The 16,745-nt window shown below is 45.0% G+C and overlaps 1 protein-coding gene across 1 annotated transcript; it reads right to left on the reverse strand.

Moving 5' to 3' along the window:
* Positions 1–1,123: 1,123 nt before the first annotated feature.
* Positions 1,124–16,739, reverse strand: dclk1b (doublecortin-like kinase 1b). Its single transcript, XM_060075011.1, has 16 exons — positions 16,492–16,739; positions 15,762–16,160; positions 15,058–15,404; positions 9,199–9,298; positions 8,693–8,806; positions 8,370–8,464; positions 7,828–7,915; positions 7,546–7,715; positions 7,105–7,224; positions 6,396–6,542; positions 6,055–6,188; positions 5,483–5,560; positions 5,122–5,218; positions 4,701–4,781; positions 4,437–4,550; positions 1,124–3,509 (listed from the first exon to the last, which is right to left on the reverse strand). Exons 2-16 carry the CDS (start codon positions 16,120–16,122, stop codon positions 3,342–3,344), a joined length of 2,214 nt encoding a protein of 737 aa, XP_059930994.1. The 5' UTR covers positions 16,123–16,160; positions 16,492–16,739; the 3' UTR covers positions 1,124–3,341.
* Between the last annotated feature and the right edge of the window lie 6 nt (positions 16,740–16,745).

A 16,745-nucleotide genomic window follows, 5' to 3' on the forward strand; every position in this document is an offset into this window, starting at 1 on the left:
ATTCACTCCATCATTTTTCTATCCCTCATTTTTTCCAAAAATATATTCTCTCCATTTTTCTTTGTCTCCCTTTTCCCCAAAAATATTCTCTCCAAAAAGTTTCCATACCTCCTTTTCTCGATTTTGTATTCTCTCTATACCTCCTTTTCCCCAAAAATATATTCTCTCCGTCATTTTTCTACACCTCCCTTTCCTAGATTTTTTTTTCTCGTTTTCTATACCTCCTTTTCCTGTTTTTTTAAGTCTCTCCATAATTTTTTTATCCCTCCATTCTCCCCAAAATGTATTCTCTCAATACATTTTCTATACCTCTTTTTTCCCCAAAATATATTCTTCCATTTTTCTACGCATCCTTTTTCTCGAAATTGTATTCTCTCCATTATTTTTCTACACCTAATTTTTCTCCAATTCTTATCCAGCCAATGAGATCCGAAAAAGTTTGGAAATGGAATATAAATTAGATATTGAAATGCATGGAATGAATAAACTTTTTATCAAGGGATGATGTATATTTTGGCCACGAGTAGACAACAGGCAACTCAGGTTTAGTAACCAACAGTGGTGGCAAAAAACACATATCGTTTGCCTCACAGATTTTTTCCTAAGTCATTTTTTGACCAAATTGTGATCCCGGATTCTTATGTGCAAAGCTACCAAAGCTTGAACCTTATGTCATATTATTATAATTGGAAGACTGTTAAAGTTCTACGATTCTAACTTCCAATAAAATAAATAATATAATATACAGAAAATATGAATTTAATATATATCCTGGAACTTGGCTCCAATGAGCAAATCTGTGAAATATTATGATCAAAACACAATTCCTGTCAAATTAAGCCTTCTACTCTTCAGTAATGTACTCATCGCTTATAGTCCAGCAGCATCGGCAGATGAATAGCAAACCTAGTCAGAAACGTCTCCATTCTGAAAACCACCGTTCATTTTCAATTTCCAAAATGCCTCTGGATACAATTGGGCCAACGGGACATTTGATAGGGTCACAAGCACAATGCGAGTTGGCAGCTCTGACTTATCGTCAGAAAGTCTGAGCGGATAGCATTCAAACCAACCCTCCATCACGTCACAGTTGTTTTTGCAAAGCAAATTTCCAAGACATAAATTCAGTATGCAATTTTCTTTTTATTGGAGGGTTGGACATCCGTGGTTGTTTACAATAGCTGAATTATGTTTTACTATGTGATACTGGAATCTAAATGTTTTTTATATGAAAAACACATTGAACGATGCATAACAGGTGTTATCTATATGCTACAGACAAGTGATGAGGCTCATCTAGTCTGACATTCAATTAGCTTAGCGGTATAGCTCCAAACACAGGCCAATACAATCATAGTTAAAAAGATTTCAGTTTCAATCAAGTTTTTCTCCTTAATGCTTACTTTATACTCACAATTCTTACTTAAGACCATAGCAGATAGACTGTCAAAGTGCTGCCTTCATGTTATGGATTATTCATATTCGTAGGCCTAACTTAAGTACATACAACTGTCATATGGGAGATATGAATGTTGCCTCAAAGGCAAGAGGGCGTAAAATGTGGAATTATTTTTATACCCTTTGGATGATTATTTGATTAGTCTGACAAATCTGGAAAAAATAATCCTTGCATGAGGCCAGAACTATGCCATCCTTCAGCAATCAGAAGGTCAAGTTCACAGGTGGAGACAGATGAGTGCATGGCACACAGAGAGCAGTGTAAGGTGTAAGTTACGGACTAAAGCAGAATACAGAGGTGAGGGTCAAAAACACATTTATTATAACTCACCCTTGCAAACAGATCATACAGAACCATCCCTTTCCATCTCTCCCACTCTTCATTTAACTCTTGACCAATCACAAGCCCCTACCATACTCAGAGTTACCCTCTCAACGTACCACGGTCGCTGACACTAGATAACAGGCGGGTTCACGGGATACCCATCGGCATCAGAACCAATCCTTTATGGCAACAGCATATTAATAGAATGCCACTTTCTACCAAACATAAAGATAACAATCACCAAATAGCTTCTTACGGTGGCTTTGGAAATCCCGTAATCACACATGCAGATTACAACCCGGGACATTCACGGCCATGAATATTCAGACCGATGGTTTCCATGGGTTTGTTTTTCACAATGACACACATTCACACCATAGGAAGAGTCACCTATGTTTGTTGATACAATCAGCTTTAGTACTGGAAGCACTTTGTTGCATCCACCACCATTTTTACAGAGTTCCTGTGTTCAAGTAGCTCAGCTCTTACTGTATCTGCCCTTTCATTCAAAGAGAAACCAAACGATATCCATCCACACACCTAACTACATAGCCAACGTTCCTTTATGGCTCAAAATGTCAGCTGGGCGCTGTTCCTGCAGTATGCTGTTAGGTGTTTGGTTTCATCTTTAATGCCACAACTATTTGAGAGCAAAGTTGACAACTCATTACTCCTGGATTTTGACACTGTGCTTAACGGGTAATGCGCCTAATTGCACTTACACTCTTTATAAGTGATCCATACTCTATCTTTACTCTTGTGCCAAGGTATAGATAACGTAAAGATAAGGCCTTTAGGCATGCAGCCCTGTCAACTACACACCTAGAACATTCATCTGGAACCCTGCCATCATTTACCACTCACACTTTTAATACTAGACATGGGCTGAATCCACTTGACAACCAAACCAGAGTAAAGTTGGATCGGAAGTTAAGTGCCATCTTATAACTTATTACTGTAGAAACTGTACAAACCGGAGTTAGTTAAGAGAATTAGGACAATCTTTCACAATAAAAGTAGTCACGCCTTGAGTCTTCAACATGCGCTTTCTCAGTTTACACCCCCCGGAGTAGGGTGGTCCACCACGTTGGACCACTGCATGCTTTGTAGAAAATTATAAGAAATACAGATCAGAAAAATGTCACACTTGTACTGACTCCAGTTTCACCCCCGTGTTGTGCAAGAGTAAACATTGAACAACAGGCAAGGACAGCTTTGTGACCATGGCAACCAAACATCCCAGCACAGCAGGTTCCAGCGAGATGGTGACCGTCACCGTCCATTACATCACCACAGCCCAGAGTAGGTCCTTCCATTTTAAACATATAGTGTCCCAGGACAGCCCGAAGTATGGGGAGGAGGGGGGGGGATTCTGAGGCGGGGGCATTCTAGTTAGTGTACCATAAGAAAGGGTAGGTTGGTCTTGCTTGGGGGGGGGGGGGGGGGGTTCTATGAGGTGGTGGTTGGTGGTGGTGGAAGTGGGGGTTTGAGTTGGGCGGGGGGGTGTCTAGCAGAAGGACGAGGTGGGGGTACCATTGGATTCTAGAAGGTGGGGAGCCTAGAAGAGCGAGGCGTTGGAGTGGGTGGTGTCCGCGGCGCCCGGTGGGGGGTCCTCTGACTCGGCGCGCGGCAGCTGGTTGGACGGCCCCCGTGACCCCGCCCGCCTGGTGTCCTGAGAGCCACGCCTCCGCCGTATGCCCTGCTTCTCCTTATCCAATGGGGTGCTCTGGTGGGCGGGGCAGAGGAGGACAGTGATAGACACATAAGATCCTTTAGCTCAACCGCGTCATCAAGTTACATTAGACTATCATTATTTAGCATCATTATTCATACAGTGGTGGCCTAGAAACTAATATTACACTATTATTATATAGCATTATTATTAATACTTTAGCGGCCTAGGAACTAGTATTATACTATAATTATTTAGCATCTTTATTGATACAGTGGTGGCATAGAAACTGTTGCATATTCTTGAAGAAAGTTGTCCAATCCCGGGTTGCTTTTAACTCACTTTATTCGTTATAAAGTCGGCATGTTTCGGTATGGTAACTGAAGCTTAAGGGAGGGAATTGTATCTAACGCGTGTGAGAGGAAAATACCGTGTTCTACTTCAAGCCCCCCGGGCTTAGGCCCGGGTGGCTTTCTGCCGTCTACCTATTGATCTCTGCCTCTGGAGTTCGAAATCACCCGCTAGAGAGGACGTCAAGTGGGCGTGGCCTAGTGGGCGTGGCCGGGGTGACGTAATGGCTTCGGCTTCTTCACCTAAAGGTGATGCCTTCTGTGGTGGAGCAGCCTTCAATAAGGTCTTGCTCCCCTTGTGGCCATGTGAGGGTAATGCAGCTTCTTAAAATACTTAACAAAACTAATATTGCACTATTATTATATAGCATTATTATTAATACTTAAGTGGCCTAGGAACTAATATTACTCTATTATTATATAGCATTATTATTAATACTTTAGTGGCCTATAGGAACTCATATTACTCTATTATTATATAGCATCATAATTAATGCTATAGTGGACTAGGAACTTATACTAGACTCTTATCCTATAGCATCATTACCAACACAGTAATGAATGTGTGAACTAGCAGCCCCACTGTGATAATAAACAGAGTAGTGTTTGGTGAGGTGGTGTGTGTACTAACGGTGATCACGGCCACTCCAGCGGAGGTGCTAGTGGTTCTGGTCCTTGTGTTGAAATGCTTCCTGATCTTCCCAGCGATGGAGAGGTGTGGCTCATTCTCTGGCAAGCGTTCGTCCTGAGAAATATACACTCTAGTTTGTTAACAATCCCGTTCCATAAACAGCAGCTGTGTTCCATGTCTGGATTTGGTATATGTTAATACTGGAACACACACGCACACACACACACACACACACACACACACACACACACACGTGTGACTCACCTTGACCCAGTGGTGTTCTAGCACCTGCATAGGTGTGAACCTCTGGCCCCGCCCCCTCTCCAGCATCCCACCAACCAGATCCTGGGAGGGAAGGAGATGAGAGGAGAATATACTCATTAATGCCAAATGGATAAATCCCAGTAAAGAATAGATCTAAAATCAATGTAAGAGTTCCAAAATGGAAATACAAAAGAAAATGTGAAAACATTAAAGGCAGTTGAGTAAGGGAAGGGAGGAAACCAGTTTCAAGACAACATGTGACAGAAATCTAATAGGCTACTACATATTCACGCAATATTAAGTGCTCAAAAAGGTAACCACATAAAAAAAAAGAATATAGAAACAAAAATCGGCCATTGATATTTATTATTATTTATAATGTTTTAAAAAAAAAAAACACAGCAGAAGGAGTGGTCGTTACCATGGCAGCATCCGAGACGCCGTCCCAGGAGGGAGAGGGAAATTCAAGATGGCCGCTCTGTATCTGCTCAAACAGAACCTCCTGGTTGTCCCCGCTCCTTTAACGGCAACAAACAGCGATTACTATGGTTCCGAATAACACAATCCATACACTTTCATATAATTCCATTGGTGTCCATTATAACTTGAATGTATGCACATTTTCTTTTCGAATTGGTGAACGAATGAAGTTATTTATTATGATGAGGCTGTTTAGGTTACATTTGTGTGTTATACCATTGTCGGCCACCAGATGGTGCTAAAGCTCGACCAATCTATATAAACAGTGAACCATGAGATATTTCATAAAAATGACGACGTACCCTTGGAAGGGAGGGAAGCCACACAGCAGGATGTAAGCTACAACCCCAGCAGCCCACACATCAACCTCCAGACCATAACTACGAAACACAAGAGCACACATCAAGATCTGTGATTGGTTCACCAGGGCTAAGTGGCCTGGGCCCAAACCACCAATAAGATTGATGTCACCACTGGGGGTGACCTTCATTCTAAATAGCATATTTTCCTGCATTCCAAAAGTATATTTCCAAAAGTACACTTGAGGCGGTTAGCAGGTAGTGGTCAAGCAATGTGGAGATTGGACAGTTGCTGATCTGGTCTGTCCGATTTTTTCCATGCGACTAATCTAAAAGCCCAACTGTGTCCTCGGTCTGAAGCTACTTAGGCTAATTCTCTAGCTTGTTCCTAATGGGACGAAATGGCAATCAAAGAGAACATTTGGGAACATAGATTAAGGAAGTGAAGGTAAGCTAAACTGCTAGTGGAAGCGCTAGCCAGCGTCCCGCCTGGTAAGTAGAGTAGGGGCCCTTTGAGGGCCAGGTGTTCAGCCGGGACCCGGTACAGGTGGAGGGCTACGACCAACGGGACCTACCCGGTCTCATCGAGGACCTCCGGTGCTACGTAGGTGGGCGTGCCGCAGACGGCATACAGCGGGCCGGTCACCATGGTAGCCAGGCCGAAGTCTCCCAGCTTCAGAGAGCGGCTGCTGTCCAGGTGCTCGTACACCTGGAGGGGGAGGGTACAGGTGGACGGGTTCGTTCCTTCATTATTAACCAACGCAATTAATAGACTAATCCTGCCCCATACAATTATTCATGAGATGTTAATGTACATTAAATCTGTAGCTTGACATCCGGTTGATAACAAACTTTCCCAACTTTCCCCTTCTGTCTGAACTAAAGGGGGGACAGACAATCGACGGATTGTACTGACCAGCAGGTTCTCTGGTTTGATGTCTCGGTGGACGATGTTGAGGCCGTGGAGGTACTTGATGGCGCTGGCCAGGTTGAACAGCATGCAGGCGGCGTCTCGCTCCGTGTACTTGCTAGAGGAGGAGACGGCGTCAAACAGGTCGCCCCCCTGTGGACAGAATGGAAACAGCATGCCAAACCATCATTTAGCAAGCTACTCTTTTCGCCAAAGCCACTTAAAATAAATGTTGGAGAAATGTCATTAAGGAGGCAGGTAGGGGATGTATATGACTCATGAATGCCTATTGACAGTTGACATGTTGACATCGGGAGATCAAACCCAGAATGGACATAGACTGGAATAGCCAAATTTATCCTAGCTTCACTGGCTATGAGACTATAGCCTACTTACGCTAGCTTGACCAGCTATAAGACTAGCCTAAATGGTTACGTTACCTGGAATAGCTGTGAGACTAGTTTGAAGCCTCGCTACCCTGACTAGCTGTAAGACTAGCATGAGGGAACTCTACATTCAGCTACTGTTTGACCAGCCTCTGAGCCCTATGCTTTGCTTGACTAGCTTGGCTAGCTGTGAGGCTAACCAGAAGCTATGCTACTGTGACTAACTTTGAGGCTAGCCTCTGAAGCTATTCTAACTTCACTAGCTGTTGGGGCTAGCCTGAAGCTCCACTACAGTGACTAACTGTAAGGCTAGTGTGAACCTACACTACCTTAACTAGCTCCATGACGAGATAGAGTTCATTTGGGGTATCCATCTCCTCGATGAGCAGAACGATGTTGGGATGTTTGATCCTCCGCAGGATGGATAGCTCACTCTGGACCATGTGTTCCTGTTGGTAGAACCGTCAGATAACACTATATCAATGAATGGTGCAAACAGTTCAGTCGCGTACACAGTTTAGTGTTCATAGAATCCAACAGCAAATACACAGTGTCAAACAGTTAAAAAGACATAGAGAGAAACACACATAGATGAATAGAGAGAGAAACACTGCTGGCAGATGGAGAGGGAAATAGAGAGTGTGGGAGAGAAATAGCCAAATAGAGAGAGTAAAAGAGAGGGATGGAGAGAGCTAGAGGGAGGGAGAGAAAGACAGACATGGAGAGATGAGACAGAAGAACAGAAAGACAGACAGACAGTTCCTTCTCACCTTCCCTATACACTTGTCTTTGTTGATGACCTTGAGAGCGAACTCTCGGCCTGTCGACCTCTCCACACACTCCTTCACCACAGCGAAGGCCCCGCCCCCCAGTGTCCGGCCCACTCTGTAGCGCTCAGCCATGGAGGGAGGGATGTGGGCGGAGCCATCTGCCCCATCAGCTGTAAGAGACAGAGTTAGGCTCCGCCCCCTCCAGCAGTCAGACTCAGAAAGGAGTGCGTGTTCATTTGATAGGAGTGTGTATGTGTGTACCAGGAGTGTGTATGTGTGTACCATCGCTCTGGGGGGTGTCCCAGTCGTCCAGGGAGTCACATACCCTGGTGGAGGCCAGAGAGAGGGAGGAGCCACCCTGCTGAGAGCTCTGTCACACACACACACACACACACACACACACACACACACACACACACACACACACACACACACACACACACACACACACACACACACACACACACACACACACACACACACACACACACACAAACATTGTAAGTGATGAAATTATAAGAACAATATATAATAACTAACCCTAACCCTAACCCTAATATTTGAACAATACAATAATACTGAAAATAAAACTCAGTCTAAAAATGTTTTTTCTTGTTAAATATATGACCATTTGTATTGACAAATACATTTAAATTGGCCACTATTATAACACCACGTGGGATGTTGATTAGCAATTACAAACCCCCAAAAAAATCCACCCTAAAGTGATCTCACAAGTGGGAGTCTCCACCCAGATGCATGCTGGGTACACAGATAGGGGCCCTTTAATATATGTGAGGAGGGTGTCTGTGTGCGTGTGGTACCCGTCGTCGTCGTAGGCTAGCAGGGCTGGTTGGAGACGGACTTGGAGACTTCCCGGATCTTGGCGTAGACAGCTGGCTTCCTGCTGTTCCATTGGCTAAGGGGGCATGGAGGCAATCGTAGTCTTAGTAACGCTACTAATCATAGTAGCGTTAATTTTAAGACACATAAACTCTGTTGTATTCCCTCATCACAACTGAATAGTTGAGTGGAATGTTTCAGTCTAGCCCTTCGGACGACCACACACACACACACACACACACACACACACACACACACACATACACACACACATACACACGCACGCACACACACACACACACACCGGAGCTGATGGAGGAGGGGGATCTTCGGAGGGATGCGACCCCACCTCTAGGCAGGCTTCGACCCAGTAGCGGAGAGATCCGACCATACGACGAGGACTTGGCCACCCTGCACTCTGCAACAGAGAAGGTTAACCGCACGAGCGGTTAGCTGCGCCTAATCACAACGTCACATGATCAACGTCCACCTGCAGTATCAGTGTCCAAGAGGACGCGTGCACGCAGTCTGTAAGCATTTTCATAAATCTGCCGCACAAATGCCTTGCATTGTTTTGCATCTGTTTCCACACGCATCGTTTGAACCCCATCCACATGCCTGTAACCCCAATGTCTCAATGATCCTATACATGTTGCACTAAGCTTGGTTCGCAGCTCAAAGTGAGTATGCAGTCTGTATGTATACAAAGAAAGCGTTCAATATTTGATAAAAAAATAAATTGCCCACTGTGACCCCATACATATCAGATAACCCCAAGTGGGGTGAGTGTGTTTCCATTGTGCCACGCACCACTGTGCTCAAGCAGAAGATCGTCCTGGTAACGAAACTTCTCTGGTCCACAGGCGATGAAGATATCTTCATCCCCGAAGAAATCCTGGAGACAGCTCACCTGGAGGACAGAGAGAGACCTACATATCAGAGCGCACCTGGAGGACAGAGAGAGACCTACATATCAGAGCCCACCTGGAGGACAGAGAGAGACCTACATATCAGAGCTCACCTGGAGGACAGAGAGAGACCTACATATCAGAGCTCACCTGGAGGACAGAGAGAGACCTACATATCAGAGCTTACCTCGAGGACAGGGAGAGACCTACATATCAGAGCTCACCTCGAGGACAGAGAGAGACCTACATATCAGAGCTCACCTCGAGGACAGAGAGAGACCTACATATCAGAGCTCACCTGGAGGACAAAGAGAGACCTACATATCAGAGCTCACTTGGGGGGCAGAGAGAGACCTACATATCAGAGCTCACTTGGGGGACAAAGAGAGACCTACATATCAGAGCTCACCTGGAGGACAGAGAGAGACCTACATATCAGAGCTCACCTCAAGGACAGAGAGAGAGACCTAAATGTCAGAGCTCATCTGGAGGACTGAGAGAGACAATATCAGAGCTCCTGTTTACTTCAAGTCTCCCAAAGATAAAATATCTTGGGATTTTAATTAGTTGATGGGGATTCAATCTCCGTTTTGCTCTTTAGTGCATCATCTTAAAATATGAACTGTTTATTTATTTAATAGATGCTTTTAGCCAAAGTAATGGCATGCATCTCAAATCCTCTTTAAGTCATTTTGGATAAAAGCATCCTCTAAATAACTAGATGGTCAATTACGAAATGTTATTATTACTAATTAGAGAGATATAATGCCAATAAACAGGCCAAGGAGAGGGTTTGTCATTTCCTCACCCCCTGAAATATGACCATAGGTTAACATTTGGTTCATTAAGCAGATGCCTTTATCCAAAGTGACTTACAAGTGAAAGTATAGTAATGCATACAATCAAAATTGTAGTATCTTGACAGCGTTGACAGAAGCCATTAGGCAACTTAGAAACCTTAAATTCCTGTGTCAGTGCTGTAGGCCATTTGGCTGAATTCTGGTCATAAAACACTTGATTTGCAATGGCTCCTTCAAGAGTTTTTTTCAGCCATATTGAGCCACAGAAAATCTAGAGAAGGGTGATACCAGTGTTGGCCACAGGGGAGAGATGCAGGTTACTGTAAGATAATAAAGCGCACCAAAAAACGAATATGGTTTGTAAAATTTCTTATGCTCGCAATATCTTGCCATACAGTTCCTATAAACTAAAGAAATTGGGAGTTTCTCCTAGATACAAAGTAAAAAGTCTGAAACTATGTGATAGATAGAAACGAGATGATAGCTATTCACTAAGGCTTAAGAGCTGTCTGGTTCTGATGCCTCATTAATAAATAAAGCCGAAGGTTCCCCGACCTTCTCAAACTGATTTAATTGAAGTGCTCCGCTCCGATAGAGGAGATGACCTCACGTTCCCTTCCTGTGTTCTGGGAGCAGAGATTCTGTATTGACGTACAGTAAACTATCCGTACCCTAATGGCCAGGGGCATTTTAAACGCTCCCATCACTTTCTCAATACATCTGCATCCGTTGCCAAACAGTTTTGCACACAGACATCTTTTCTGATCTATGGGGCACATTTAAAAACATCAAACAGATAAAATACTTTATCTGATAGCATTTAAATACAGCAAATTAAAGATCCAGTTAAATATTCAATAATATATTATAGTGACGCAAACACTGACATCAGATTTCTGACACACTCTCACACAACAATACAGATATAATACATGCGAGCAGTGTGCCTGGTTGGGGGTTGACACAGACACATTCCCAGGGGAGGGGCGGGCAGACACGCGTTGCCATGACGACCAGACACAAGCCGAATTTATGATGCAGCACGAATTCATCGGCACAGCAACACAGATCATAGTATGAATCTGATATATCGCCGGTATTAATTGTGACCACAAGTTTCCACCCAACCGTCATTTTAGTGCTACTCTGCACTCTGTCTAGTTGTAAACTTAAACTAATTCGCTAGCACTAGTAGTAGAAACACCGATTTCCATTGTTGGCTTTGGTTTCTCTAAGCCTCACGCGCTAGTGAGCTTTAGATAAGGCCTAAATAACCCAATGTGAGTGTTATATACAGCCGCTCCCCTGGGATGGGTCGGAAGTAAAAGTTCATGATAAAGGACGCCATCTTGTCTGCTCCCTAGCTCTGCAGTCTGCAGGTCCAGAGTACTGGGGTTTGGGGGTTGGGGGCCTCGAGGAACAGTATTGATCCAGCCCTGATCAGCACCATTGGACCACACCATCACCATGGTTACTGACAGTAACCAACGGACCACCGAAGCCACCACAGCAGTGCCCATGAGATGCTTAAGGCCTCACATGGCTATGCATGCGTGGTAATTGCGGCTTGATTTCGGACAAAATAGACAGGCCACATCATATGACATCACTAATGGGTTATTAGGACCGCTACATTTTCAACCCTGTTTTCTGAATCTTACAGCTATAGTATCTGTTCTGCTTTGATTGTTCTTGCCTAGAAAATCACTTTGGCTGAAAGCTTTGGCTAAATCATTAATGCGAATATAAGTTCGATCATGTCACATTACATATTCAGTTTTGACTCCTCAAATGTGTACACAGTGTAAGATTCAGTGAAGATCCCTTCTTAGTCATCCCTAGCGACCACACGCCTCCCGTGATATTTATAGAAATCCTTTATTGAGAACACTTTATTCTTATCCGTCACGGCTATGTGTTCTGAGTATGTGTTCATATGATAGTGTGTGTGTGTGTGTGTGTGTACCATCACTTATGTCTACGGATTTTTCGCTTCAATAAGATTTTATACATTTATCCCTCATGATTATTTTTAATGGAAACTACATAGTCTGCTCTGTCCATCAGTGATGAGGAGACCCAGGGAGATGTGCTGAGACAGCAGGTGTCTTAGTTAGATCTGCCGGTTTCAATAACCATCCAGGAGGAAATTCAGGCAGGCGACAATAGCTCAGTAGACACGAGATGCTGGTTCAGCAGGGATGCTGGTTCATTCCCATCCTTCTGTTGAGCAAGGCATCCAACTGGTCCTGACAGCTGCCAATGGTTGTGCCGATGTGCATCAGTGTGTTGAGTGTGTTGAGTGTGTTGAGTGTGTTGAGTGTGTGTGTGTGTGTGTGTGTGTGTGTGTGTGTGTTGAGTGTGAGTGTGTGTGTGCCAGAATTTCAAGCGTTGCCTGTAAAGCTGTAAAGCTTTGCAATCTTTCATTGGCTAGAAACGTGCTGTGATTGAGTTTAAGTCATTTCATCTGGGTTTATTAAAAGACAATATTGAGTCTCCTATGCTTCTCAAGGCTTGATGTCTCCCAAGATGTAGACGCCACTACATAATGCTTATATAACCTGTACATTCTACTAGTTGGATTCAGACTCTCATGAATTGCATTGTACCATTTCTGCTGTCAGGGATGATTTAACTAGATAATATGAAAATATTCTGTAGTACGAGATCAAAACATCCTGTCCGGAAAAAGATCAATCATAGCATAGAACAGAAGGATAAGCTAGTCTTGTAGGTGGCCATTCTAGGGTGGGGTCTGCTCCAGCAGAATGGGGACGATTAGTTCGAGAGCCGTGTTTTCCTTCAATACTAAGAGGTTAATAGTAGGCTTCAAAGTCGTCAAGTCAAGTCACAAGTCAAGTTACACACAAACTGTAAACAATTCCCAAAACCATTGATGTTAACAATGTTCACATTCACCTGCTTTCACCATTCCCATGATGCCAACAACACAATCACCACACAAGTAATGTCACAAATATGATATAAACACATTCTCCACACTAGTGATGTTATCAAAGGGCAATATTGTATTATATACAGTCATGTCTACCTCTACTGTCTATACGGATAACGCCTATATTTTTGCATTTAATATTGCGTATATTGGAAATATTCCTTATAACTATATTTCCATAGTAATTCATCTATATGAAATGTATATTCTTGTTATTACATAACGTCAAAGGGATTTAGCGTATATAAAACTGTACTGTAAAATCAACTGGTCTGTGAATACAATTTCTTCCAACAGCAAACTTCATAACGTCATCATTTCTTTCATTTTGATTGAGAGGCCCCTAGAGGCTAAAATTACATATTACACCTTTTAAGTACATATTTTATCTTTATATACAGACCATTATTTCGATTAATTGACTTCAATAGTTAAATGTAATGTACCAAATGTACTACTGAAAAAGGAAAAAATACGGTTAAATCGTTACATCTTTGTAAAATGTATTATTTCCAGATGATTATCCCAATCTTGCAAATGGATGCTTTAAGAACTACATTTACCATGAGTCAATCGAGCACAAGGTAAATTACTTCTTCCGCGACCCAGAAGCCATGAAAGAATTCCTGGTTTCCACGTGGGGGACGAAGGCGAGACACACATACACCCCTCCATTGCTCACTACACACCTTACACACACCCCCTACTATGACTGCACTGCTCTGCCGCAGAGCCTGTTCCCTAGCAACCACCTCCGGACAGCAGGACCCTCCCCCATCACCATGGAAACCAACCAGATCCCACACTATAATGCCAACCTGAATGAAAATAAGTATCCTGATAAAAAAAGGCCCTCGCTGTCCCTTTCCTCATTGACAAACTTTAGTACACACACACACACACACACACACACACACACACACACACACACACACACACACACACACACACACACACACACACACACACACACACACACACACACACACACACACACACACACAAAGCTGGATCACTCCCAGATCTATTGGGAACAGCCAGCACTTACCGAAGCCCCTCTCTTCTGTGACTTTCACACGGTTGGGTCACACCTTCACTTTTCAGCATGGTATGCAATTTAAAAAGTGAGGAACGATTACATCAAGGGAAGTGGAGAGGGGCGTGCGTGGCGGACAGTAGGCCCACCGTTGACAGTAGGCGCACCACAGCTAGCTGGGCTCAGTGGAAGTAGGGTTTCAGGAAAGTGCTCAGGGGGGAAATCAATACATCAGATGAACCGAGATGGATGATGACGTTGCACAAAAGAGGACAAATCATTTTCCAGAGCGGCTTGGCTCAAGCCCACATGGTGACATCGGTCAGAGGGACGATGAGTTTCCTACCGCAATTCGTCTCCACATAACTAACTGTTAAAGCGACCCACAGTCACTAAGGTTACAGGCTATTAAGGAAAATAAATGAATTCAAACTCTTCCTGGCTGTCCCATAAGATGATGGATAACGTTTACTATAGTTTGAATTCCCCTCGAGCAGCAGTGGCATCCAGCGCCAATTTAACGTGACAGGGTTTTATTGGATGGAGGAAACCCTTGTGAACACAGGGAAAAAAAACTCCACACGGGGGGACAACGTTCAGCGTCGAACGGTCTCATGACCTCCTTAGGACCCCCTCCAGGTACCCTCTCATTTAAAAAAGCCCCCTATTTCACCCCCTATTGGTACAAATGTGTTCACACAGACGCAGGATGGATACATCGGCCTACTAGTGGACGGTGCATTGATTTAGCTCTGCTAAATACTTTTTTCTGGGCTGCGGCCCAAATATGAACCCGAAATCCGTGCTCCGTTTGCTATGGGGCTTAAGACCGCCGGTGGGAATCGAACCTGCGACAAGGGCTACAGCCTGCACGGCTCGTGCATCAGACGACCCTATGAGACCCGCAGGTCGACGGAAACCCGACACAAGGCGCTAGCAGGGGCGGGAGGGGTTGAGGCCACGACCTACCAGCTTCCCGTCCACGGTGTACAGCTTCTTCACGACGCCCGAGTCCAACTTGACGGCGTCGGTGACGTCCGTCATCACCTGGTCGAAGGAGTGCGCCGTCTTCTTGTTGAGCAGGATGCGCACCGCCTTGCGCGGCTTCACCCCGCTCCGGACGATGGTCACCAGCTTGGGCCGGATGTAGTCGCGGCTCTCGGGCGCCGGGCCCAGCTTGGCGACGCTGGTGCACAGCGGGGCCGGGGAGCGCGCCGACGCGGCCGTCTTTGCGCCCACCGCCCAGTTGGGGTTGACGTTCTTGGTGTAGTCGACCAGCTTGTAGGGCTCGATGGAGCCGCACACGTAGCTCTCCCCTGTGGGGGCGAGGGAAAGAGGGTCACACACACCGGGGCCATGTGAATGATGAGTCGAGCTTGGAATGAAGGACCGGACCCTCCAGACTGTACTGCACCTTTAGTAAGACTTGTATGGAAATCTATTGCATGGCCAAACCTAGGGGCGTGTCCCAAAGGGGGCCTCGCGGGGCACAATGACCCCCAAAAAAATGAAGTGCAATGTTTTTGGGCCTTTTTTTTTATAAAATATACATCCCCCCCACTATTATGGAGTGAGGGTGTCAATACACTTTTTGGTTAAAAGTGCCACATCAAATCAAGTACCATTTGGGGGCATAATGTATTTCGAGGGGAGGAACCTCGCTCAATGCTCACCCTCGACCAACTGTTCCATGCTTGTGATTTTCGTCGTCCCATCTATGGAGTAGATGGTCCGCACACCCTGGGGGAGGTTCACGTTGTCGGACAGAGCTCGGGTCAGGTCGGCCAGAAGGGCGTCCAGCGAGCCAAACCGCTCCTGGGAGATGGCGTAAACGATCCCGTTGAAGTAGCGGTCCCCGTTGCGGTAGAATCGGACCTTCTTGGCCTTCTTCTCGGAACTGAGCGTGCGCAGGGTGCGGGTCCGGTACAGGCTGCAGTGCGCGCTGTGTGTGGGACTGGGGAGCCCGGTGCCCCGCGAACCCCTCCGGTTGGACCTCTGCGCCTTGTCCCGCTCGTCGAAGTGCTCGAGTTCCATGGCAACACGATCGCAGTACGCCTAAGACGGCTATAAACCTAACCAAAACAAACCTCTTTATGAATAAATTATGTTTCCGAATAGGCGAGTGATAGGCGCTTTGTGTGGACGCATGCAGATATTGTGTGGAGAGAATAGGTGACATGCCACGCCCATCCCACGCTCCATCACCCCATTCTAATGTATTGATTCACCGCATTTAATTATCCTCCATTTCCAAATTCAACCAGCCTACGTGCAATAGAGTTACATTACCCTAGGCCTAATGGGACATGCACAGGCCAAAGAACTGCATACAATGTGATACAGTATCTATAAAGATCAAATGGTGTATTTTCTGTAATAAGATTTTCTTATTAATATTCTTACCAAAAAAGCCGATCAAAGAAGCAATGTCACGTAGAAATCCTCCGCTGCGTTCCTCGTCACTTTATCATGTATTCAACGGATCACTAGGAGCCGGTGAGTGTCTCTTTGTTGGCCGGTAGTAGTAGCAGCACCGGCTGTCTCTCCGCTCTGCAGTAGATGAGCACGCTACTGCGCGTGGCTGGGAGAGATTCCCCAGCGCGCACCCCCACATCTCCCCCCCGTACGCGCAATAAAAAAAAAGGTTGATTGGATGC

This window comes from Gadus macrocephalus, chromosome 16, assembly GCF_031168955.1.
Source record: "Gadus macrocephalus chromosome 16, ASM3116895v1".
Lineage (NCBI taxonomy): Eukaryota > Metazoa > Chordata > Actinopteri > Gadiformes > Gadidae > Gadus > Gadus macrocephalus.

Bases quoted from the DNA above. Each gene is read 5' to 3' on its own strand.
- dclk1b (XM_060075011.1), bottom strand. From the start codon at position 16,122: ATGGAACTCGAGCACTTCGACGAGCGGGACAAGGCGCAGAGGTCCAAC. The intron at 8,807-9,198 runs GTGCGTGGCACA...TCTCTGTTGCAG, and splicing joins TCTTCTGCTTGAGCACAGTG to AGTGCAGGGTGGCCAAGTCC. The intron at 6,543-7,104 runs GTAGTGTAGGTT...TTCTGTCCACAG, and splicing joins TCGTCATGGAGCTAGTTAAG to GGGGGCGACCTGTTTGACGC.